Raw genomic sequence first — 27,775 nt, forward strand, 5'->3', positions numbered from 1 at the left:
GAACCGAGGACACAATTGTGATTAGTGAATGTGACCCGGATTAATATGCCTCAAAAAGTCAGAAAGAGTGGTCAGATAGGTAGGAGGAGAATGAGGAGAGACTAGTATCATGAAAACCTAGAAAGGAGAGTATCAAGGAGAAGAGGGCAATAGACAGTGTCAAAGGGAGAGATTAATAAATGCTTATTGATTGAGTGATAGAAAATGCCCATTAGGTAGTTGATGATGTTAGACTAGATAGAAATCAGGACAGTGACGAGGGCTAGACATACAGATCTGGAAATCCTAAACATTTTGTTGCTGTTGTTCAGTCATTTCAGTCATGTCTGACTCCTTATAAACCCATTTGGGGTTTTCTTGGCAAAGGTACTGGAGTTGTTTGCCATTTCCTTCTTCAGCCTATTTTTACAGATGAGGAAACTGAGACAATGTTCAGTGACTTACACAGGGTCACACAGCTAATAAGTGTCTGAGGCTAGATTTGAACTTAAGTCTTCCTAACTCCAAGCCAGACACTCAATCTATGCCATTATCCTAATCATAGATAATTATTTAACCATTAAGAGATGATGAGTTCCCATTTGAGAGTGTGAGGAGGAAGAGAAATAAATTTTGAGAGGAAAGAATATCCAAAAGTAGAGAGCAGTCAGTAGTGTGAAATGCAGAAGAGTGGTCAACTCTCCCTAAGCCTCTCCCTAGAGAAGCTGGCAAGGATTTTTTTTTAAACTTCCTTTAAGCAGGTATGGCAGTGGTTGATTTGTTTTTGGTGACTTGGAGATTCAGAACATTTTTCAGAGAACTGTATGGATTGGACAAGAAGTTTTCATCTAAGGCTGACCTCACATCCATGTGGCCATCATTGCCTCTTTCTGATCTCCAGTGCTTTTTCTGTTACAGTCTTTTAGTTTGCATCTCTGCCCCAGTAGGACTGAGCACAGAGCCAGTTAATCACAGCCTCCACCAGGCAGTCAGAGAGAAATTGTTTTCAAGCAACGTACCGTTCTATGTCTTTTCTTCTATTTCCCACTTCAATTTTTTTTTTTAAATCTCATGCCCCAGCATTGCTCCTCATTTCACAAGGGCTCTTTCATCATGCATAGTTCTCCCTGGGCAGGGAAAAACATCTTAGAAGCTGAGGGAACAGAGCAAGCAAAAACTCATAGGTTGGAAAGCCCAGAGTCAGATCATCTCAAAGATCTTGTTCTGCTTGTAAATTATACGTAAAATGATTCTATGTTGTCCCCAAAAGTTTGTGAAAGCATAAAGGAAACTATTTTTTGCTTTCAGAAATAATCAGCAAATTCAGTACAATATTTCGAGGTGAAAAGGAAACCACAAATTGAATTTTTTCCTGGAGTGAAGATTCCCAACCACTTATGTTGTGAATTTAGGGAACCGGGGCCTCTTTTGGTTCAACTCCCAGGTCTACCCTCTTCTGTTCACTTCTTCAAAGATCTGCATGGTATGCATATGTCATTTTAAAAATAAAAAGGAGTGAAGTCTTCTAGTTTAATTTTAACTTTGAATTGAATGTCTTTAACTATCAGAGCCACACAATCTAAATTATCACGCAAAGCCTCTTATTAGATGCTCAAGCGTTTCATGTCCTTCAGTGTAGAAAACTACAACGTTCCTTTTTTCCACTGTAGAGACAGTGACATGAGAAGGGCAGGGGGCTGGGGACTGTTGAGGAAGAGAGGGAGGGACAAATATGACAAAGAACTGAAACTGATTTGGTGCTGTGAGGGAATCATCCTCACCAAATTCAAACTTGCTCTGGATCCAGAAGCCAGATTCAATTTGTACCTGTCTAATGTTGAAAAGCAATTGAAAATGTTTTCCACAGCAGGTTCAGAAAGGGAAAGCACAGGATGAGCGTGACAAATGTTCAAGGTATTTAATTCATCAGCATGAAAATGAATGAAAACCTGCTGTTTGTTTACTCAGTATTGTCCCTACCATTTTTCTATGATTTGTTTGCTCTAAAATGGGCAAAGATTTTTTTTTAAGTGTCTAGGTATTCTTCAAGCCACCAGGGAAGGCAAACTTCATTAATATTCAAGAATCTTACACCATCTTAATAAAGAAAAGCAAATCACAGCAAACAGTGGCAAAGACCATTGTTATCTGGAACTCTTGTTAGGACTACCTTTTTTCATCTATTTCTTGTAACTTACAGCAATATCCTCTTTGAGAAAAGACCGAGCAGGGAGAAAGGAAGAGGCTTTGTATAACTGATTAAAAGAAGGTATTTAAAATCAGGATTTCTTTTCTTTTCCAGTCTCAGAATAGGGATATAAGATTATGTATTTATTTATTTATTTATTTATTCATTCATTCATTCATTCATTCATTCATTCATTCATTCATTCATTCTTTCGGTCCCAGGAGGAAAGAAGTCTGATTTCACTGCTTATATCTTACAGGATTGGAGGTGTTTGGGGTGAGGTAGGGAGGACAGTAATAGCCTTTCACCCTCAGCCCAGAAGAGGTAGAAAGTAAGGAAATCTGAAAATCCTAACGAGCTTAAATCTCTTTTTACTCACCCCGAAGATAAATGGGCAATTGCCTTTATCTGTTTTTGTTTGTTTTTTCTTTTCTTTCTTTCCTTCCCCCCCCCCAAATCTATGGTGTATCCTGGCAAGGACACACCTTGTTGAGTTTACAGAAACCTTTATGAGCAGCAGTGGCTACAGTTCATAAGCATGCATACGCACACAGAATTTCCCCTGTAATCTGCTTTCCACAAAGGTGTGAAAATAATTTTCCTAAACTATCATTCTGATTTATCAGTTTTCAGTTAGAAAACCTTTGGTGACTTTCCATAGCCTCTAGGATAAATTACAAAGTGCTCATAGCCTGGCATTCAAGGCTCTTCACAGTCTGGTTTTCATCTACCTCTCCTCTGTTATTTCCCACTGCTCCTCATTAGAGCATCTATGTTCCATCCAAAGTGGACTACTAGTTATTCTCCATATTTAGTTCTCCATGTCCCTCCTCAATGTTCTCCCACAATTCCTAGAATAGACTTTCTCCATAAGACTCTTTCAAAATATTTGTCTTTTCACATAACTCATCTAAGGGGTCATTTTTCTCCATAATCTTGTTCTGTTGCCCGAACCCCAAGTTGTTAATGTTGTCTCTTTCCTCAATTTTGCTAATATTGTGTTTGTGTGCAACCTGAATCCAGCTATTAAAATGTAAGTTCCCTGAGGGCAAGGACTGTTTTTGTTTTATTATTGTCACATTATTTATATTATAGACATTATTTTATCATATGGTTATTAATAATCCCTTCATTTTATTATTCCAAGGGCCTTGCATGCAGTAGGCATTTTCCAAATTTTTGTTAATTAAATAAAAAAGTAAGGGAAGAAATTATACAGCTGAGACATACTTCTTAATTTTCTACTCAAAATATATGTTGGAAATAGACAAGAAGAGATACATAAATAAATGGAAGAGACAGTAAGATTAACTACACATATGTGTATATATTCTTTTAACACCATTTCTTTCCTCCCTTTACCTTAATCTTGTTTTCCTAGCACTTAGCCCAGGGCCTGGCATATAGCAGGTACTTAATAAATACTTATTGACTAACCACCCCCTTCCCGAGATTCTCTTCTGTTTCTATATGACTTCTGTAGATATAGGTCATGTAAACAACTAAAATATAGTACAATATTATTTATCATAACCACATCCCCAAAGTATATCTTTAAGAATAATGTAAAATTTACATTTTATTGAGGAAACAATAATGAATATTTTTGAAATTCATAAAGCAATGTATAACTATTAATTCTTCATTCTAAATTTGAATAGCAGAACTTGAAATAGCAAATATTTTATTGAAATACATAAATATATGTATATGTATGCATATATGTATATATGTCTATACACACATATATATGTATATATGTGTGTGTGTGTATATATGTATATATATATATATATAATTTAAATACACATGCACACAAGTATATGGGGATCTGTATTGCAACATAATTGATATGGATCTTCCTGACTTTGTGTGGTTTCCTATAGCTAGATATAAATCTTAAAATATTAAAGAAAAGTAGATATCATATAAATTTTAATAGTTTAATAAAGTCTTTAAAATAATAAGTGGTTTATGTTAATCCTTACATAGCTTTAATAAAATGATATGCAAATATATGTATAGTTTTACCAGTAATAAGTCAGGCTAAGAAATACAGTTCATAACATGTTAAGCACTTACTTTTATTTAATAGTAAAAACACAAGAAGGGGAAAAAATTCATAGCATTTACTTTTTGGATGTAAATACCCATTGTCATAGAAGAAGCCAAAACCATCTGGATATAGCTGTTACTCTATTCCTTGATAAAGTTTTTGTCAGTTTATTTTATTTCTAATAAGTGATTGTCGGTTTATTTTATTTCTAATAAGTGATACATATATATATTTTTTGCCTTCTTTTTTATGAGACATTCAGGGTTAAGTGACTTGCCCAGGGTCACACAGCTAGTAAGTGTCAAGTGTCTGAGGCGGGATTTGAACTCAGGTCCTCCTGACTCCAAGGTTGGAGCTCTGTCCATTGTGTCACCTATCTGCCCCTGACATATTTCTTATAAGACACATTTTCTACTTTTGCTAAGAGAGAATGAAAAAAATACTACAGGCCCATTTTGCATATCACACCTATAGAAGATTCAAATATAGGGACATTGAGTGACTTTCCTGAGAAAAATAAAAGGAGCTCAGTTGAGGACCCAGTTTAAATGACCTGGAGAACTGCAGTTTCTTTTTTTAAGGTTAGCTTACATAGTGTCAAACTCATTTATACTATAGAAAGAATTTGGTCCAAAGATTGACATTTTTGGTCTTCTAGGTTGAGTATCACAGCTAAACCCAACCTAAACTCCTAGCTAGAATTTCATATAGAGCTTACACATTAACAACCTGAATGTCATTCTACAAACAAGAATTGTGTAACAGATTAAAAAAAAATGCATGCTACACTTACCCTGGCATTGATGAAATGAAATAGGAATTGTGAGGCACACAAACTGCCTGACCTAGTGATTTACGCATGGATAAGAAATAACCAGATTGGGGGGCTAGGTGGAGCAGTGGATAGAGCACCAGCCCTGGAGTCAGGAGGACCTGAGTTCAAATCCAGCCTCAGACACTTGCCACTTACTAGCTGTGTGATTTTGGGCAAGTCATTTAACCCCAACTGCCTCACAAAAAATAAATAAATAAAAAGAAAAATAGATAAAAAAAGATAGAGGAGACCCTGAGCTATATAGCTTTGGTTCATTTTATTTACGTTTGTTTGTTTGTTTGTTTACTTATTTATTTGTTTTTCCTGAAAACATGATCTCTTTCCTGACTTAGGTGTGTTCTCTTAAAATAGCTCACTGATACAGTGGATGGATCTCTGGGCCAGGAGTGAGGAAGAACCTAAGTTCAAATATGGCCTCAGACAGTTAAAAGTTGTGGAACCTTGGGCAAGCCACTTAATCTTTGTTTGCCTATGCCAGGAAACAGCCCATGTCAAACCATGAAAATGGGACAGATGGAATGTTCTGTAGAAGGAAGGAGCAAGCCATTAGAGTATGGAAGGCAAAATGATGAATGTGGAATAAGCTTATGAAAGAATGTTAGAATAGGATTATCAAGTACATTAAATGCCAATGAGAGTGGAGGGTGTTCTATTTTATAGGTAGCATAGGGCTACTAAACATCTTGAGAAAAAGGATTGTTGTTCAGTTGCTTCATTGTAGTGTATGACTTTTCTTCATGACCTTAGCTTCATGAAAACTTAGGTTTTTCTTGGCAAAGATAATGGAGGTTTGCTATTTCCTTCTCCAGCTTGTTTTACAAATGAGGAAACTAAGGCAAACAAGGTTAAATAACTTGCCCAGGGTTACACAGCTAATAAGGTAAAATTTTAACTCAGATTTACCTGACCCCAGGCCCACTGTGCCACCTACCTGCCTGAAGGGAGGAGCATAGAGTCAGATTGATGCTATAAGAGAAAAGGCTCCTGGACTTATGAGTTATAAGACCTGGTTTGAGTCCCAACTATACTATTTAATACTAGCTATCTGATATTAGGTATGTCACATCATCTTTCTTAGCCTCAGTTCCCTCATCTAGTACATAATGGGAGCAACTTGCCTACATCAGAATGGGGAAGGAGAGAACAATATTTCAGTCAAACAACCCATTCAGATAAAAAAAAAAGATTATCATTTTTTTACTCCAGTGTATATTAGTGAGTATGACGTAAGTAGTAGTAGTAGTAATAGTAGTATAGTAGTAGTATAGTATAGTAGTAGTAGTAGTAGTAGTAGTAGTAGTAGTAGTAGTAGTAGTAGTTATAGAAGAAGAAGTAGTAGTAGTAATATAGTTGACATTTATATAATGCTTAGACATTTACAAAACATTTTACATCCCATCATTTGGTCCCCAGAGATTAAGTGACTTCCCTAAAGACACATAGATATTAAGCATCTGAGGAGGGATTTGAACCCAGATTTTCTTGATTCTTACTCAAGCATTCCTTTCTTTTCTGCTTCCTGTAATGTAGACTATATCAAGGAAGAAAAAAAAGATATATCCAGATAAATGCTCAAAGTGTCTTATCTCTAAACACTAGAGAGCCACAAGAGGACTCCAAGCAAAGGAATGACATGGCCAGACCTACACTTAATATTATTCAAGACCATGATGTTACTAAAAGAAATTTTGGGGTTTTCAATAGGTCATGCCCTAGTTAGTATAGAGTGTGGGGAAGGTGTGAATTAACAATGAAAATTAGGGGAGACTTTGAAATAATAATGATTCTCGACCCAAAATTAGAAATGTCTAATCTGTTTAATAAGTACCATTAAAATATTTTGAAAAAATATATTTTCAGCACTTTTTGTGATAGCAAAGAATAGAAACAGAGCAGATGGAGTAGTAAAAATCATGTTTGCATCAAGTACATTCCAAGTATTTGTTGTTCTTGATGGGGCTACCAAATAGAAGGCAAACTTCTATCCTTCCACTTGGTTTTTTCTGATTTGTTCAGAACCCTTATTCGTTACTTCAGAAATTCATTTGACACTGACTGGAACTAATTCTGTTCCACAGTAGGGGACCTCACATTCCCTAAGCTGAGTTAACAGCTGTAAGCATTGATAATTAATGGCTTCTAATTGCTTGATCTGAATGAAATAGTAGATCATTTCATATGTGCAAGCTTTTCTTTTTCATTACCAAGTGAATGTTTCCTCATAACTCCAAATCATCAAAATAATGTTATTGATAATATAGCAAAAACAAAAACAAAAACAAAAACAAAAACAACCCAAACCAAGCAAAACAAAAAACAAAATAACAACCTTTGACAAAAAGTTTGACTTTGGCCAAAAAAAAAATACAATTTTTTTCATCCACTCTCCTTTCTCTACTTAGTGATTGTAACTTTATTCATAGCTCTAACATTAAATGGTCCATAATCATTAAATGCAATCTATAATCACTACAAAGAATTTCCTTTAACCATTCATAGAGGAACAACTGCTTGAATCAAGACTGCCTATTGTCCTGACTATGATGTGGTTAGTTATATAATATATAGTACTTATCCGTCAGTGTATGTACTTGCACATATTTGCGTGCATATATATACATATATGTATATATATATATATATGTGTGTGTGTGTGTGTATACATATACATATACCAAGTATGCATATGCAATATAGGTGTGAATTATATATAACTACAAGTGAAAATTGAGTTAGGCCTAGAATTTAAGATAAATTTAACAGAAACACAAACAAGAAAACAGACAGCTCATTCAGTGACCTGGAATCCATAATGAATAACCCTTCTCTGTTCTTTGGTAGCATTTTTCTATGCCTGAGTTTCTACAATAAACTCCACCATTCCCACTAGGAAGTCCTCATGACTCAGCTACTTGTTCCGTGCTTATTTGTAAATATGTTGTTGCTGCAATCTTGTGGATAAGGCCAATGCAGAGCCCTTTTGATTCTGTTCTTGAATTCTAATCATTCTATTGGTTCCACCCAAAAAAGTAAATCATTTTTACCTCTATTCAATGAACCCAGTGAAATGTACCTATACTCAACTTTTTTGTTGCTTGATGATGTAATGGATCATCTTATTCCAAAAAAAAATATATTGCTGCCGGATTTTGACCTATTTACATATGCTCTATGAATATCTATCAATCTTCTTCCTCCTTTTTAGAGTGTCATCATTATCATCATTATTGTTGATGCTGCTGCAGCTATTTATTTCATTAAAAGAACTTGGGGAAGTGAGAACTTCTGTGTAATAATTTTTAAAGTAAAAAAAAAAGACCTAAGAAAATTTCATTGGGGGTAGAAAATATGTTTACTTAAAAGAGTATAAATTAATAAATATTTATACTCTTTTAAGGAAAATTACTTCATTTTTTTTCTCAGAATCTGTCAGATGAGAGAATGGAAAGTATTGTGAGCTGAGAGAGAAGAAAAATTCCTCAACTTTTCCATCAAATATAATGCCACAGCACTATAATTATATCATGATTTTCCTATCAAGTGAATTTTATTCAATTCATAAAATTGTTTTAATGCCTACAGCAGTAGGGAAAGTAAAATTATATATATCTGAAAAGATATTCTAATCTAGGCTATGTTGATAATAAACTTAGGTACTATAAATCCAGTCAAATCTAGCATCAAAAACAAAATCTAAATATCCTTAATTCTTTAAACAAAACCACTGCTTAGTCAGTCATTCAGTCATTAAGCATTTACTAAGATTCTACTATGGACAAGGAATTGCACTCAATGCTCAGCCTATAAAGAAGGGTAAAAGATGGTCCCTGCTCTTAAGGAACTCCCAAAGCTAATGAGACAGACAACGTGTAAATATGTGCATCCAAAAAAAGAAAACAACCCCCCAATATTCAGGATAAATGGAAAATAATAAACAGAGGGAAAACATAAGAATTAAAAGGAGTTGGAAAAGTGGAGTTTTAGTTGGAAAGTCAGGAGATTGAAATGAGAAGGGAGAATATTCCAGGTCTGGAGGACATCCAGAGAAAATCCCAGGGCTGAAATAGTGCTTTGTTTCAGGAACAGCATGGAGGCCAGTGTCACTGGATCTAAGAGTGTGTGTTTATTTATTATGTACATTTATGTGTATGCATACATATATACATGTGCATATGTGTGTATACACATGTGTGTACACACGTGTCTATACATATGCATGTAGTATTGGAAAGGTGGGGGTTAGGTTATGAGCTGCCTTAAATGCTAAACAGAGGATTTTTATATTTGATCTCAGGAGTTAAAGGGAAACGGTGGAGTTCATTGAATATGAGGTTGACATGGTAGGACCTCCACTCTAGAAAAAATCACTTTCATGGCTAAATGGATCATGGACAGAAGTAGAATCATGCTCTGCTATGTCACTATAGGTTAGAAAGGTACCCCAGTCAATTCCTTTTTTAAATTTTATCTTCATAGAAACTATTCTCCTCTCACCTCTTTAATGAGTGAAAAAGTAATTTTAACAAGTCAAAATTGTTAGGTTTAATAAGAATTGAAATTAGCAAGAGCAGAGAATGCATTTGCATTGTTTTCAGCCACAGACAGTTAGATTACACTTTTAAAAAATCTTTTTCTGGACTTCCTATTTTTTTAGACTATTTATTAGTCCTATGGTCTTAATGGGCAGCATGGAAAGCGTCATAGACCAAAATTAAGCCACCTATTGGATCTCATATTATCAAAGTGGCAAACCAAACTTCCAGCATGGATTTGGAACTCTCCAAGAGATAAAACTAGTTCCTACACACTGGTCTGAGTGTTTTATTTTTGGTCAAAAATAATTTTTATGAAAATGGTTTACATTTATATTGTACTTTATAAACATTGTACCCCTAGTGGAGGAGCCATCTGTTAGAAAAGAACATGTACTGCATTCATTAATATCCTTTCATCTTAGATACTCTCTCTTACCTAAAGGGCAATTTTTGAGACATCAAGGTGTATTTCCACTGGGGCAGTGGTAGAAGATGAAAGTGTCCTTCTCTTCTTGTCATAATTGCCAACTGAAGACTCCACTCTCTGGGAGCATGGACTGAACCATTCTGGCATCTACCAGAGACACCTGGCTGCTATGTCATTTATTTTCTTTGCTATAGCATCAAATTTGTGGACACCGAAAAGCCTGAGAAAGCAAATGAGAGCTAGTGAAAAGTATTGTATCTACTTGAATGATTTCAGTTACAGAAGCAGGAGAAGAATGGGACTTACAAGAAGCAAATTTATCCAGGCCCAGTTTATATCAGATATAACTCCCTTATTGACCACTTTTTTGGTATATTTTCATGAAACTTCAAACTTATCATGATCAAAATTGAGATATCCAATCCCCAAGTTGAAACATCTTCCCCCAATAAGATCTTTCTCCTAATTTTCATATTTTTGTTCATTCTCACAGTCACAATTCTTCCAGTCACTCAGGCTGGAACTTTGGGAGTCATTATATACTTTTCACTTTGCATTGTATTGCATATCTAATCCATTATAATACTTAAATTACATAAAGTAAACACTGTGTGTCTAGGTCTTCACAGTCTTTCTTTTTTAAGTGGCAATTTAATAATTAAAAGGACACTAGAGTTTACTTTTAGAAGATCTTAATGCTTTATGAAATTTATACCACCTGAATTTTCAGAAATTTGGAATCTGACTTCTGACCTCATCATTCAACTGAAACTCTTCTCTCCAAAGTTATTTATATGTCTTAATTTCTGCATCTAATAGGCTTTTCTCAATCCTCATCCTCTTTCACCCATCATATCTATTTAGTTGCCAAGACTTGTCAGTTCTGGCTTCATTGATATCTCTAGCATATTCCCTCTTCTTTCCTCTGATGCTTCATTACACTGTTGCAAGCCTTCATCACCTCACTCTGGACTATCACAGTAGCTTAGTAATTAATCTCCTTGTTTCAAGGCTGTCTTCCATTTAGCCCACAAATTGATCTTTCTAAAACACATATCTGATGGTGTCACTTCTCTCCTCAATAAAGCCTTTAACCTCTTCTGAATACCTTTAGAAGCAAATGCTTTCTTTTTTTGGCTTTTAGAGATCTTTATAACCTGGCCCCTTCCTTCCTTTCCAGACTACTTACATTTTGCTACTGTCTATACACTGTATGATCCAGTGTCATTGTCTTACTTGAAGTTCCTCGCCCTACATTTCTCTATTCTGTGCATTTTTACTGGCTCTCCCCAGTGCCTGGAATGTTCTTCCTCCTCATCACTACCTTTAGGCTTCCTTCCTAGCTCAGCTAAAATCTCACTTAGGCTAAGAAGTCTTTTTCTTGGTCTGCCTTAATGCTAGTTACTTCCTTCTGAAATTTCCAATTTATCATACACTTGCACACACATATGCATGTATATATGTATTTAGATGCTCACACATATATACATATCTATATGTATATATTTTGTCTATATATAGTTTTCTTGTTGCTTCCCCTATTAGAAAATGAGCTCCTTGAGAACCTGCATTGTTTATGCCTATCTTTGTATCCTTGATATTTAGCACAATGCTCCATTCATAGAAATTGGTTTTGTTATTTTCTTTCTTTCACAGAAGAGACAGCAGTGACATGGTAGGGGTTTGAATGTGGCTTAACTATTTTGCCCTTGTGATCAAATTTATTAAGGAAAGGGGAGTGAATTGATAATCCAACTAATGGATAAATGGCTTCCCAATTCTATTTTCACAGTCACATAGGTTGAAATTATTAAATTTCTATAAGTTAACATTTAGTGAATAAGGAATACTCTATATTTAATATCGATCATTTCTTTGAATGATTTTCATTATATTTACTCCCAATTACAAATTGTTAATAATTATATTACCACTGAGAATTTTTTTCTCCTATAGCAAAATCAACTGAAGAAGTCCCCTTTTTATCTACTGTTCTTTGGCTTCTCTTATGGGGAAGGTAATAGAAATAAGAGAAGGGTTCCCAAACCCTTGAAGTCCCTCTCTTCCTTGAGTTTCAGTAAATTTTCCCATACTTCCTGTTCAACATGACATGAAATAAATTCTAGGGTTTATCATGTTTGTGCACATAAGAAATAAAAACATGGTTGTTTAAGTAAATTTTTCCATGTTTACTTGATAAACTTTTCATACCTCCTATGGGTTCATGTACTCCAGTTTAATAAGTTCTAGAGTAAGAGGTTGAAAGTAACAGCAAGAAGGTTTTATTACTGTTACTAAGGTCCATTATTTGTGCCAGTGAGACAGTCACAGAGATGAACCAGAACTTGGTCTCAAGGATCTTATATTCTATTGGGAAAAACGGCAAGACACACACACACACACACACACACACACACACACACACATGTATATGTGTGTGTATGTATACACACATGCACACACACACACCCTACATCCACATATACATATAAAATTTCTAAAACTAAGTGGGATTTAGTGAGCATTAGCAAATAAGAGATTAATAAATGTTTGTTGATTTATTTATTGATTGATCATAAAAGGCTACCTGTGGGAGGTAACACATGATCTGAGACTTCAAAGAAGACAAAGAGTATGAGAGGAAGACTGGGGAAGGCATACATTCCAGCAAAGAGGGGGAAACTTCTTTACAGAAATGGAGATGAAATTTTCCATAGGAAGAGAAGTAGCAGATAGGTTCATGTGGGTGAAACATAGATTATATGAAGGGTCACAATAAGCCAAGTAAAGTTAGGCTGGAAATAGTTTGGGAAAAGCTTTAAATGCTAATTAGAGGAGTTTGTATTTCATCCTAGAGATAAAAGGATACCCTTGAAGCTTCTTGCGAAATGGAGTGACCTAAGCATATCTCTTTGGCATCTAGCTATATGGGAGATAGATTGAAAAAGGAAATCATTTTGGGGCAGGGAAAGTATTTAGCTGGCTATTACAATTGGTGAGAGGTGATGAGGGACTGAACTGAGGTGGTAGTTGTATGAATGTGGAGACATGGGTAGAAATGAGGTATTGTGGAACCTGAAGTAACAAGAATTGGCCTCTTGTCTGTGTTCACACAGAGAGTGAGTAACAAAGCTAACATTTGAACTCAACTCCTTTGATGCCAAATCCAGGGCTCATGATGGTTTCTTCCACAGAAATAGAGAAATTATGAAGAAGAGTGGGCTTAGAATGGTGAAACAAAAAAGTTGGGTTCTTAATTATGTCTGTATTTCCGTTCATGATTTACTTAAAACTTTTCATGTTATTTTTTCAAATCTCTGACATATATTCTTAAAAATTTGGTAATAAGTGTACCAATTAAGAAATATTTTGCATTGGTAATAACCTGCCATATGAGCTGTAGGAGAACTCAGTCATCACAAAAGGAATATAACATCTATTCAATGTATTGGGAAGCCAAAGATGACCTGTTGCCTGTACAGATTTGGGGAGAACTGACTTATACCCACCATACGCCTCTCCATTTCCATTTGGCTCACCCACAGTATTGTTTATTCTGAAGTTGTATTGTTCCATGATGTATACTTACATAGCATTACTAAAAGGATATTGTTACTCAAAATTATGTTGTATGAGGGAGCAGTTAGGGATCAGTGAAGGTGCACACTTTCCCAAATCCAATATAATCAATCCTTTTCTTTCTATTGCATTCCGTGTCCAACTCCTTATCTATCTTTGGTGCCTGTTTGTATCTATACATTGATAGGCTAAACATGTCATAGTTTTGACAGTTGACATTCTTATTCCATTTGATTTTTCTCATGTAGATTGTTTTGCCAATCCCTGTTGAATAGGTGAAGGCACTAGAACTAGGAGGAAATTGTAGTGTTCTTATCCATGCTGTCATCCTCAAACAGCACAATGGAAGAAGGATTTCGTTTGGCTGGTGAAATCTTCCAGATACTACTGTTTCAGGGTGACAGGGTGCCGAAGGATATTTTATTTGAGAATGTTTAATACATAGTCCTTTAAATGTGATCATTTAATTTAGAAATGTGCTGAGCACGTGCTCACTTCCCTACTTTGCCTATGTAAGTGAGGAAGGGGGAAAAGGAATAATGCCAAAACTGTTCACGATCAGGGAAGGAGTCTCTGACTTGCTTCCCCTTGGGGGAAAACTGAATATCTCCATATAAATGCAAATGATCTCCTAAGCTACCCCAGTGAAGTCCTATGACAGGAAATGGACAAGTTTAAGTTTTTTTTTTTCTTAATGACTTCTGAAGATGCTTAAACCTTTATTTCCAAAGGGGTTAGGACTTGGCAAGGATAGTTGGCTGTTTACCAAGATTCTTCAAAGTGCAAAACTAGTCCCACTGGCTTTGAAATGGAGAAAGAAATCTTTTTCCTATAAAAATCATAGGGGCATGAGGGTTTGGAGAGGAACCCACAAAGCTGGGAATTTAAAAAGGAGTTGTTAAGAAGTAATGGGTGGAGAGAGAAAGCTAGGCAGGGCACCTGTTCTGAAATCTAACCTTCCAGTGTTCCTATCCACATAAAGTATTTTGGCCATAAAGAAAAAAGCTAAATGTTTTATTAGTTCAAATGTGGATCAAAAAGCCATAGAATAAATGACAGAACATCCCCTGCTTCAGAAATATGCAATTAACTGTCCACTTAATGTGTCGATTTAATAGATTTTAGCACATCCAGAGAAACAAGGCACCCATTAAACCCCACAATAGCTACTTTCACATTAAAAAAAAAAGTTTTGTGCGTGAAAAGTTTCCAGCCTTTTCTGTTTTTCCTCACAGTCTTTTCTAATTTCCGCTGTTACAAATCAATTTAGATTTATTAGCTTTATACAAAAGAACTCCAGTAGGTTCTTAATAATAATTATCATTATTACTGATTAAAGTTATATTATTCATGCCAGATGGAGCCCTTTTCCTGTCAGCCAGAATGAGTTTGCATTATGTATTTATAATGTATTTGTGATCTAAATAAACAGATGGCAAAGAGTGACAGGAAATTATACGCGGATGATGTCAGCAATAGCCCTTCTCAGGCATAATTGCCTTAAATGAACTGTAATATAGCAAGGATCCGATGCTTTTATAAAGGTGGCTGGAATGTAGTACATATAATTACTGTATAACCTAATCAGGAATGCCATCCATATCCAGCTGGGTGGAAGGACAGGGGAGGAGTTAAGTGAAAACATATGTGTGTGTGTCTGTGTGTGTGTGTGTGGAGGGGAGTTGGGAAGAGTTTTGTCAGCACACTTTTAACAAATGAGCTTTAAACTTGTTATGTTTAAATAGACATGCACCAATGAAAAATAACATAGCTGACCAAGCTGGTGTGTCTTCCAAGTTGAGGATATAAATACTATAGGCTACATCCTGCCAGAAGAGAGATAGACTAAAGATGCAGAAAGTGACAGATTTTTGGATGTGATCAGTAGGGAAATTTATTTTGCTTGACTATGCAGCTATGCACATTTATTACCGTGCATAATTTGTTAAAGAGTATATTTTTTTTTCCCATGGGAAAAAATGAGCAGATGAGAAAAAGGAAAAAAAAATAAATGCTTGATAAGTGAAAAATATAAAATTAAAAACACTATATTCCTTAAATTAAAATCAGACCATAGACTGATGTCTTTATCATATCTACCCCTTTCAAGAAATGTTTGCTAGGTGGCTATCAAGTTAATGTTACTGCAATTATCCAATCAATATCTTTTCTTTCAGAACTGACCATAGAGAATGAAATGGGGTTCAATAGAAAGGGCTAGGTAGAAAAGCAATAACAGATGCCATGTAGAGATAGTTTCACCTTACAAATAAGTGGGGGCTGCATAATATAATGAAATATACATATAAGTAGGCTCCAAGACACTGTAACTGTTAGGAGACTGAGATTCTAATTGCAGTTTTGCCACTAAGTCATTGGAAGGCCTGATGGTACCATGGACAGAGCACTTGCTCAGGACTCAGAGGATCTGTATTTAAATCTCTCTTCTAAGGCTTACTACCTCTGACCTTGGGCAAGTTACTTAACATCTCTGGGTCTCAGTTTCCTCATTTGTAAAGGAGTCTGGACTAGATGGCCTCTGAGGTCTTTTCCAAATTTCCTTTTTTTTTTTTTTTTGCTTATAAACTTCTATCAGCCTCATTTCCTCTCTCTGGGATGAGGGTTTAAGGACTAAGGATGACATGGTCTCTAAGTCACCCTCCATCTTTAGTAATCCATGGTTTTGTGAAGTCCATCTTCAAGTATTCATTGCCATGTTATTATTACACTGAGCCTGAAGAAACAGATTTATTGTTGTTCAGTTGTGTCAGACTCTTTGTGACCCTATTTGCAATTTTCTTTGCAAAGATATTGGAATGATTTACCATTTCCTTCTCAAGCTCATTTTACAGATGAGTAAACTGTGGCAAAGTGGGTTAAGTGACTTGCCCATGGCCACACAGCTAGTAAGTGTCTGAGGCCAAATCCAGTACTCCTATCCACTGTGCCACCTAGCTGTGAAGAAATCACATAGCAAGCTTTAAAGAAATTAAGTGTCCTCGACCTATTTTTCTTAGATCTACTGGTTGAGTTCTGTAAATCTACCTTTGAGCCAGCTATCTGTCTATTTGCTTTAGGCAAATGCTCTTGATACAGAACTCATAAGGGGAAAGAGACAGTTAGGAGGGATGAAGGGCACATTTATAAATGGGAAGGTTCCTGCATCAAATTTTGCAAGCTAAATTGGATTTTATAGGTCCGTAGCTCTTAAAAAAACATATGTGAGATTGTTTCACTACATAAAGAAGTATGAGAAGTATGCTTAGAACATTTCCTTCTTAGAAACATATTTATTAGAATATGTTATTACTCTCTGTGTAGTTTTCAGTATGATTATTAGAATATTAATTTCATCCTCCCTCACTGGGAGTTAGGATTAGAGGTGAAACTCCCCAAAAGATCCATGGTGGATCTGTTAGACAAAGTGAAAACTTGTTTCATGCATCTCCCCCTAAAATGACTTGAGAGAAATTCCACAAATTCAATCTTTTTGTTGTTTTTAAATAAAATGATGGGAGGTTTTCAAATACCACAAGTTGGTGTTCTAATCCCATATATATTTGACATTCAGGCCTTCCCATTTAAGTGGACTTTTTATGGGCAATGTTTCAACTCTAGTGCAGCATAAAGATTCTCATAAAGGAGTGAAAGTCGTTTCCCTTGAATGATCACTCCTGGTCAAGAATTGAAGGATTCTAATTTACATACTTTTCCATTCTGTCCTGCAGGTGGGCGGTGCCACAAGTCTTGCACAGGCCGATGTTGGGGACCCACAGAGCACCACTGCCAGAGCTGTAAGTCATTGACAGTGAGAAAAAGAAAGAGGAGAATCAAAACGGTCATTTCTTCTTTTTGTTTTTATTATTTTCTAGGCCTGTGGCATAGGAAAGCATAGCGTAGAGGCGAAAGTGAGAAGGAAACATATTCCAGTTATGGGAAGCATGGTATGCAAAGGTGTAGAAATGGGAGGTTGAATCTTATTTCTGAAAAGCAGCAATTAAACCAATTTGTCTGAATTGTAAGAGTGTGAAAAAGAAGTATGCTACAATGCATGAGCAAGTAGATATGTGAAAGGTATAACATAGTGCTCAGGAAGTTCAGAGGAGGGAAAGATAATGAAATTGAGGATTGATTATTTGTTTCAGTCTTATAAGGGTCAAGGAAATGACATCTTCCATGAGGTGTCTCTTTCTGATACTGAAAATGAAGCAGGAAGTATCTCATGTGTCATTTGCTGGTAAAGAGTGGTGGCAAATGACAAATTGCACAAGATTGGAGAGAATAAGGTCCCGACAATGAATGTCTTGTTATTGGAGAGGTGAAGCAAAGAGGAGAGATCTGAGTGAAAACATCTTGGTCTGAACCAAAGTGATTGGTAAACAAAAATCCAAGTATCGCAAGGGTTTCACAACATTTATGGACCTGAACTGAAATTTGCAGGAGACAGAAATTTTAAAAAGGAAAGTGAAAATTTTTGTAGAATTAGTGGAACTTGAAATTGAAAGTGTGACCATTCTGACAATTTGCAAGGGATAATCATCTGCAAACCTGCCAGACCTAGACTTGGCAATGAAAAGGCTTTGTGACTTAATTTGTAGACAGGATCTGTAAGCTCCTTGATCTGCTGCATAATTTAAATGTCTCAAATTTTTGTGTTTTTCTCCCAAAGCCTGTAATGATTTTAAGATTGGCAAGTGCTCCCCCCAGAGCAATCCATCTTCTTCATCTTCATACCAAATTTGCAAATATGTGTTCCTTTATAAAGCTCCTAGTGAAATACCATCTAAGACTAAGTGAAGTGTGATTAATGTAGGCGTTGCTCTTGTTGCTGGTGATGGACCAGTCAGTGACAAGAACATTTGGAGCAACATTGGTGGAGATTGCTTTAAATTGGATTTATTTCTAGTGCTGTATGCTACGGATCACACTAAATTATGGGCTTTGTGTGAAGATTAGAGCAAATTGGACACCAAAAACATGTAATACATTTGTAGTTTTAGACCCCACCTGAAAATCAGCATAGGAAAATGGTTTTATAAAGCTATTTAACATCCGTTTCTTTAACTCCCATTCGACATTAGAGTGGCCATATCCCCTATATAAATCTCAATAGAGAATTTATTCTTTGCTCAGTTGCCAAGGGTGTGGACCAGGCTTTTGATCAACACTGGGAGCTATGCCTCCAATGGACTTGTGATCCTAAAAGTATGGTTATTTTTTCAGGTGGGTAAAATCGTGGCACACCTTGTTACATAGAACAGCTTAAGTAAATTGATTCAGTGTATTAATATAGTCATGTCAGGGAGAGGAAAACTTATCAGCTGAACTGAAGTCTGAAGCTTTTGCATGTTATTCAATAGGCTTAGTTATTCCCTTAGCTTATGAGTGACAACTCTCCATTGGTAAGAACTGAATCCCAAGAGCTGAGCCCTCTGGGTACTGATATGAGGGTTGCTAAGCCTTAAGAAATCAATAATGATGGTGAAAGGAACAAAGTTATCTTAGGGCCAGCAAGATATATGAAGCCCCCTTATCTCATTTAAAATAGTTCCTGAATGCCCTTTTATCTTTAAGCATACTATCAGCATAGCTTTCTGAGGGCTCCTGTTCTCAGGCATGTTGTTGTTTCATCTCACATATGCCTTTTGTACTCTTACTCATGTTGGCTAAACACGGCATTTGGAAGGAGGGAAAATGTATTACCTATCAGAGTAGTGGTTAGTAGTTTTTTAAAATTATCACAAATTTTGTGCCCCAAATCAAAACCTGACTCTGTCAACAACTAAGCTGTGTAATCATAGTTATAACTTTTCTTGTCCAGCTCAGGTATTCCTCTATAAAAATCTCACAATGCTATATAAATGTGCGCTACTTTTTTTTAATTAATATTGGGTAATGACTTTTTTTTTTAAGTTCAGCAGTGCATGTGGTTTATGGGCTACATATTCACAGATTTCCAAGCTACTACTCTTAAAGTTGTTTAGTTGTTTTTCAGTTGTGTCTGACTCTTTGTGACCCCTTTTTGGGATTATCTAGGCAGAAATATTGGAGTTGTTTGCCATTTCCTTCCACAGCTCATTTTACAGATGAAGAAACTGAGGCAAACAGGTTTAAGTGACTTGGCCACATTCACACAGCTAGTAAATGTTTGAGGTGGGATTTGAACTCAGATCTTTCTGATCCCAAGCCAAATTTTCTATCCACTGTACCACCTAGCTGACAGAACTACTCTCAAAAGTATCATTCAGTTATCAACTTAATTATATATTTCATTCTTACATACACACACATCACACGTACACACATATAATTTTACTTCATTCTATATGAAATCTCAGCAATGTGAGTATTGCTGATCACAACCCATCCATACCTTTTTACCTATACATATTTTTGCCTATGTCCTTTCATAATCCATAGAGAAAAAAACTATCCAATGTACTGGAGCTCCTCCTTTTATCATTTAGCAATTCATTGATACTGGTATAAAGCTAGTATTATCCATCTTTTTTTTTTCTCATGCTATTTAGCCATCTTACCAATTTTCCAGTTTCCTGGTTGATATCTTTTAATCAGTCAGTCACTAAACATTTGTCAAGCATTTATTATGTACCAGTCAGGGCAGCAAGGTGGATTGAGCACCTGCCCTGGAGTCAGGAGGACCTGAGTTCAGCCTCAGACACTTACTAGTTACGTGAGCCTGGACAAGTCACTTAACCCTCTTTGCCTCAGTTCTTCATCTATAAAATGATCTGGAGAAAGAAGTGGCAAAACCACTCCGGGATCTTTGCCAAGAAAACCCCAAATGGGGTCAGGGAGAATCAGACTTGACTGTAACAACTCAATAACAACATTAACAACCACTGCTACCAACACCAATAACTACATGTGCCAGGCATTGTGCTAAGTTGCTTGTATCTCTTCTTAAGTACAAATTTCTGTTGGTAATATGTTCAGCTTATTTATATTCCAACAAGGTGCTTCACTTGTGAATGTTAGTATCATATGAGATTTCCTTTTTTTGTATATAAGATTGATTCATAGATACAACCACAGAGTTAATTTTATTTGATGATCTGCTGATTATTGATATCACATTATCCAAAAAAAGAGGGAAATGTATGCTCACCAAAGGGTTGACCATTTTTAAAAAGTATAATATGTTTGGAAGTGAGTTGGAAGTGAAAATAATTGCAGACAGTAAATCCTTCCATATGATTTTCCTGGCAGCTTATTTGGTACTGATTCTGTCATACCTTAGAATACAGAGTTACTTCAGTGGTATCCATGGCCTTTCAAGAGATAAATCTAATCATCTCTAAAGGGAAAAAAAAAATGTGGAAAAGAAATGTTGTTGTTCAGTCATTTTCAGCCCGGCCCAACTCTTTGTGACCCCATTTGGGGTTTTCATGGCAAGAATACTAGTTTGCCATTCCTTCTCCAGTTTGTTTTAGAGATGAGGAAACTTGAGGTGAACGGGGTTAAGTGACTTGCCTGGGGTCACACAGCTAGTAAGTATCTGAGGCCAGATTTGAATTCAGGAAGATGAATGTTCCTGACTCCAGGCCTAGCACTCTAAATATTGTGCCACCTAGCTGCTTAGATAAGGAATATTTATTACCTAAATTCTGAAATGTAGCTATTTCTTCAACTCAATTGGTCAGTTCATCAGTATGTATATCTTGATGGGGGAAGAGTGTGGTGTGGATTATGTTTTGGGAATTGTGTAGTGTTTTCTATTTTCTTGTTGACATAACAAGTCATCTTTTTAATAATAATGTTCTCATAATGATGTTATAAGGCCGTGACTCATGAAATCATATAATCTGCAAAGAAATAAAAATGTGGATGACTCAAAAGATAATAGAATAATGCATGGTGGGTATAATTAGGCTGTATAATATTGACATGATTAGATAGATATAAAGATATATAATTTGATATATCAAAGTTTTTTCTTTATTGGAGAAATATATATCTTTATATATATGTACATACACATATATTTACATTATATATGTTTTTCCCTGGTAAAGGACAAAAAAAAGGTATATATGTATATATGTTGTTCTTGTTCAGTCATTTCATTTATGCCCAACTCTTTGTGATTTTCTCGGGAAAAATACTGGAGTGGTTTGACATTTCCTTCTCTAGCTTATTTTACAGATAAGGAACTGAGGCATAGAGGTTAAAGTAACTTGCCCAGGGGTACACAGCTAATAAGTGCCTGAGGCCAGATTTGAACTCAAGAAGATGAGTCTTCTTCATCCAAGCCCAGTGCTCTATCCACTGTGCCACCTAGCTGCCCATCAGTATCTATCTATGCCTACGTATCTTTTCATGTACCATTATTAAGGGTTGAATCTGCCTTCTAAGTGAATGTAATTAACACATTCATGGAAACCTCCCTATTTTTCCTGATATTGTGCTTATCAATATCATTCATTTTTGCTTGTTTGCTGACGCCAAATTTCTAGTATGATTTGTCTCCACTCCACACATGGTCTCATTGATTATACTGCCCCTTGCTCATGTGACATGTGAACTTTTTCTATAAGAAAACAACTTAAGTCCTTGTTTTCCAATTGAAAATTGAATAATGATGATGTTACTGGATGCAGAAAGGTAGATGTAGTATCTGCAGTTGGTTTTATCTTGTCAATAAAAAAAGCTTTCTGGAAGTCTTTTTACTGATCATGTAAAATGAAATAATCTATATAAAAACTTTGGGAAAGATATTGTTTCTACACAGATATTGCAAATTCCTATGGAAAAATTTCAACATACTCTGTCATTTTCCACAGTAATTGATCATGTTTATTTAGGAAGAAAATTATTTTTCTGGAATTTTCATAAGTTATATCCTTTGGCTTGGCGAGACTAAAGCCCTTCTTAGATTTTTATTTGTAGGTTAAATTTTAAAATCATCATTTCTAATATTAATTTTTCTAACACTACTTAAAATGTGGGGCATAATACTTTATCTAAAATATTTTTGCAACTGCTTTTTAAAGCAGGATTTTGAATTCAAAAGAAAAGAAGGATATTTTATTCAGAAAAAATATCAAACATTTCCATGCAATTCAGAAAGTTTAATGAAGATCTATAAAAGTTCCAGTGCCAGATTACAGAAACAATAAACTATTTATGCAAGCATATATTTGTATATGTGTCACTTGTCTAAAGCATAATAGTATTTACAGTCTTTTTGCAACAAATGTTGTTTAAAAGAAGGTGCCGATGCAGTAAATATCCAATTAGAGCAGTGAAAAGCAAGTGAGAGCTAATGGGCAAGAGAGAAAGAGCTGAACCAGCAGCCAAGATCAATCAGGGTAACAGAAAGCCTTTGCTGCAAAAAGCCAGCATCTTTAATTAACATCCTTGTATTTCACTAATAACTTCGCATGTTCATAAGCCTTCCTTATTGATTTCAGTTATTTCCCATTTTTTTCTTTGTGGATTTATGGTTTCTTGACATATTGTAAAATTAAGGGAAACATTACAATACACACATTAGTTGAATGCTTTCCTGAAACTAAAACTAAGCATGAGTTTAAGAAATTCAGAAAAAAACAAAACCAAAAAGAAAACAAAAAAACAAAACAAAACAACAAACTGACCTATTCTAAAGATTATAAATATTTTTTCAAGGTGCTGGTAATTCTAATACAAATTAGTTAGTGCATTCATTATACTTTAATTACTACACCTAATGATTGAAAAGCCTAGATGATTATGTTTCTTACTTATGGAGAAATAGCCATCATTCGTAGGGTTCTTTGCTCTTCTCCCAGGAAATGTTATTCTTTTTTTGTAGGCAATTGGGGTTAAGTGACTTGCCCACAGTCACACAGTTAGTAAGTTTCAAGTGTTTAGTCTGAGGCCAGAATTGAACTCAGGTCCTCCTGACTTCAGGGCTGGTGCTCTATCCACTGCGCCACCTAGCTGCCCCTAGGAAATGTTATTCTTGTTCCACTAAGAAAAGAATTTCTAATTCTTGTGCAGGATACATACACTGCCTAATCCTGTCCTTTGGTACATGTCTGGACATGAGACAATTCAAGTCCATGTGACAAATTTTTATTGATCACCTATTTTGTAGTACATATCAACTTCCAGACATGTTTTTTTTTCTCATAAATTTCAAATAGTCCAGAGAAATAGAGGATAGGTCAAAAGAAGTCAGTAATATGCCAAAATGTGCCAAAGAGAGGGTAAGATTTGCAAGTCAGCTTAAGGGCAATCACTGTAGATTGGAATAATGTTAGAAGGTTTGATGGAAAAGATACAACATGATCTGTGGCTTCATAGGGACAGGTAAAATAGAGAGAACATTACAGTTGGAGAATGCAAGGCTGATGAGAGGACAATGAGAAGATTCTAGTTATTTGGGAATGTAATTTTTAGTTTGAAGTACATTTTCCTTTGTTTTTCCATATAATGGTGATGGGTTACATTGGATCATTCATTCTCTTTTCCAGAGGGAGAATTGATTATAATTAGAATGGCTATTTTTAACTATGCACCTGTAAACATCTGGATTATCTACATGTAGTTAACTCTGTGAGATTTCCCAAAGAGTTAGAGATTTGGCCCAATGATTTCATTATTATAGGGAGTCCCTGGATGAGGAAACTCTATGTACCAATGCAAGTATGTACTTTCTCTGTAATTTGTGATTTTAGAGAGCTGTCCTGAACACTGAGATTAAATAATTTGTTAATAGGTATGGGCCTGATGCCAGAACCCTATTAATTTAGGTTTACTTAGCCCTAACATAGCAAGGATACATAACAAGGATATGGTGGTATTTAGCTTCAGTAGACACCTCTCATCTTGTCTCCATATAGAAATGAATCTGGTCGGCCAGGTAGAGAGTAGTGACTTGTATTGTCTGCACACACCCACCAAATTTGGAAGAACTCAGATCCTACAGGGTGAAATATTCTATGCCTTAGAAAACTAGGAAATCGTGTTAATACTATCTGAAGCTACCAGGAAGCAAAGGAGGCACAGCTTGAGCCTTGTTCCACCCCTGAACAGGCAGGTCCTAGCTTTTGTAGCCCTTTATAGCCTAAACCATTTTGCAGGAAGAGGGTATAACTTTAGGGGGTAGAGAGTGGTCCTTTTATAGTTGCCCTAGGTCAAATAGTGTGTATCAGAAGTTGTGCTTAAACCCAGGTCTTCTTGGCTCCAAGGCTAAACAACTTACTATAGTATGCCACAACGCATCTCATATTCACTATAAAAAATGTATAAACCATCACATAAGATGTGTAGTCACCTATAGATTAGCCACCCTGTATGTAACTGATATTCCTGTGAACTTCTGTGTGATGTTATCCATTCATCTGAATCTGTTATTAAATCTTTTGTTTATAGTCACTATCTCTGTTGATTTGAAACAGGAACTGAAGGCAAAGGTTTAAAATTCTTGTCTTAAAAAAGTTACCTGTCCTTTGGACATGAAAGCAAATTTAAAGGATGTACTTGCTTTTTGAGACTTCTGTTTGTGCTTGACTGGGGCTTTGTTGCTGCATAATAGAAATTAGTGGAGAGAGGAATTGAGGTGGATTGGTAAGAAGCAGCCAGGGAAACTGAGCAGCCTTTCTACTTAGCTTCTCCTGCATCAGAAAAATAGGTGTTTATAATTTTGAAATTAATTCTCTGAACATGATGTACCATGATATTCAAAGCCAATTCAAATAAATGAAATGATCCAAGGATTTTGGAATTTCGGAACTCTTGCATATGCAGCTTCATGAAGATGAAAGTCATACCAGTTGTATGGGGCTGAACATGGCTGCATTACTTATCACCACTTCTGATGGTAGACATGGAAGCTAGGGTAAGTAGAAGAGAAAGAGTATTGTCCAGGAAAAGCAAAGAGGAGTGCTTTCTTTCCTAACTTAAAACTACAAAAGGTTGACAGAAAACTTTTCTGTCCTCTTTGTTTTAAGCTGATACTTTCCTCTGACAGAATCCCAATGACATAATAACTTTTTGATTCAGTTTTGGGGTGTGTGTGTGTGTGTGTGTGTGTGTGTGTGTGTGTGTATGTGTGTGTGTGTGTGTATCTGTCTTTCAATATATCACTGGAGATGGGGATGGGGGAAAGTGGAAAGAGAGGAATGGGAATAACATTGCCAAGGTAGCATAATTCAATTATAGCTTTCTACTCTATTGCTAATGAAAATCTTTGACTGCTTGGGGTCATGTCCTTTCCAGTGTGGTTTACACATTGCCAATATTGCTCAGAGACTTTTCAGTCCATAGTTCTGTTCAGAATCTGCCAAACAGTCCATAATCTCTCTCTTGGGGTTATATGCATGAACAGTTATTGGAAAATGGCAGTTTATTGAATGTCTTAAGAACTTTGGTGATGCTTGTAGCTTATTAATTAGAATTTCCCTGGTGGCCAGAAGTCTAGTTTAAAATCAGCTCTGAGGTTCCTCATTGAGTCTTCATGCATGGCTTTGTAAAATTGATTGAATAAGGTTTCATAATTGTACAAAGCAGCTGGTGATAAGGAACAGATCAGGCAAGATACCTTCAAGTCTGACATAACTCACAGTATCATTATGGCATAGCCTTGGGATCTTGAAGAATGCAGTGAATTTATCTGGGCTAAAGGGTCAATCCTAATTACTCATCATCAAAATTGTAGGCCTAATGAAGTCATCAGACATTTTGTGTCAATGGTATTGTATGAATAATGTGTAGAGGACCAGCAGTCATTTACTTTATTTATCCTATGCCTGATACATACATCTAAAATAAGACTTTTCATTACTGAACTATAAGGCTAATATTTTGCTATGTTACTAAACATGGGAGTAAATGGTGGGTAGTTCTACTTGGCCCAAACTTTGACAAATATTGTGGCATCATGGGAAGGTATTAAAATGAGAGTATAATAACTAGTAAGTTTTTCATATTTTATTTTTTTTAAATGGACATGTTGATGACACCATTGGAATCTTCTGGTATTGCCACTGCTGTATATGGTTTGTGAGGGAAACCAGCTAATGAGATAGGCTCAAGGAAGTCAAGGAAAACTTGTCATTCCTATCTTGAAGAATTACTCATTATTAGAATCTCACCAAAATCATTTTAATCTGATCCAATTTAATATAATCATCATTTAAGTGCTTACCATGTGCAAATTACTGTACTGGGTATGGGCAGTACACAGAATAAGCAGTTCCTGCCCTCAAGTAGCTTCCTTTGTTTAGTATGTGTGTCAGTGGGGAGGTGAACACATAAATAGGTCAATGTTTACTTGAAAATTTGAGGAGAATAAAAACATTACTAAGCAGAGGGATTAGAAAGGGCTTCTGGTAAGAAGTTATAATACACCTTGAAGGAACTTTGATATTCTAACAAATAAAAGTGAGGTGGATATTCAATTTGGACATAAGAAGCAGCCCATGAAAAAGGCAAAAAAATCTGAAGATGAAATGCTGAGTTTGAGGAAGATCAAATAAGATCAAACATCAGAAGATTTTTGTATTCTTCATGACTTCAAAAGTTCACATGCAGTTCTTGATTTTACCTTTTAGGAGGTATTATATAATACATGGACCTTTATTGGTAGTGAGGAGAAGAATATATGTGCATGTCTAGGCTATGGCCACCATATTTCCGTAATTCTAAAGGAAGTTTGTGAGATAATGCTATATATAGTAAGGATCTCATTGCTCATTACTTTGCTGTTTCATATCTAATTTTTTGTCTTTCCAGAAGATAGGAAGACTTCCCAAAAAACTCAAGTCGTTACTTACCCACATTCTCAGTGCATTTTGCTTTGAGAAAGTGCTGGTCTCTCACCCTGTAACCACACAGAGGACAACAGTGAGTGGCAGTACCAGGGACAGAAAATAAATAGTTCTCCTACACTCCCACTGTTTTGGCAGGGTTCAACAGAATGAGTTTTTCATGCCATGCTTTATTGTTCAACAAGAATGCATTCAGGTTGAAAATGAAGATGATTATATTCATTTTTCATTGCTACTGTAGAGTCCATTCATTATCTTTGGTAGTAGATAGAAGTCTTTGGTTTTGGTGGCCATACTTCTCTTCACCTTGGCTATCCCAACGTGTTCTGTAAGTCATAATATGCTTTTATTAATCTCATGTTTACAGCGTTTTACTCAGTTCACCAAAAGTATGTCCT

General features: G+C 35.7%; 1 protein-coding gene across 1 annotated transcript in view; it reads left to right on the plus strand.

The window, feature by feature from the left end:
• Nucleotides 1-27,775, plus strand: part of ERBB4 (erb-b2 receptor tyrosine kinase 4) — a 1,374,278-nt gene that overhangs the window by 925,175 nt on the left and 421,328 nt on the right. The window contains 1 exon segment of the mRNA XM_021008671.2: nt 17,328-17,393. Within this exon segment, the coding sequence (XP_020864330.1) occupies nt 17,328-17,393 (66 nt within the window).

Source organism: Phascolarctos cinereus, unplaced genomic scaffold (genome assembly GCF_003287225.1).
Source record: "Phascolarctos cinereus isolate Bilbo 61053 unplaced genomic scaffold, phaCin_HiC Scaffold_7;HRSCAF=346, whole genome shotgun sequence".
Classification (NCBI taxonomy): Eukaryota; Metazoa; Chordata; class Mammalia; order Diprotodontia; family Phascolarctidae; genus Phascolarctos; species Phascolarctos cinereus.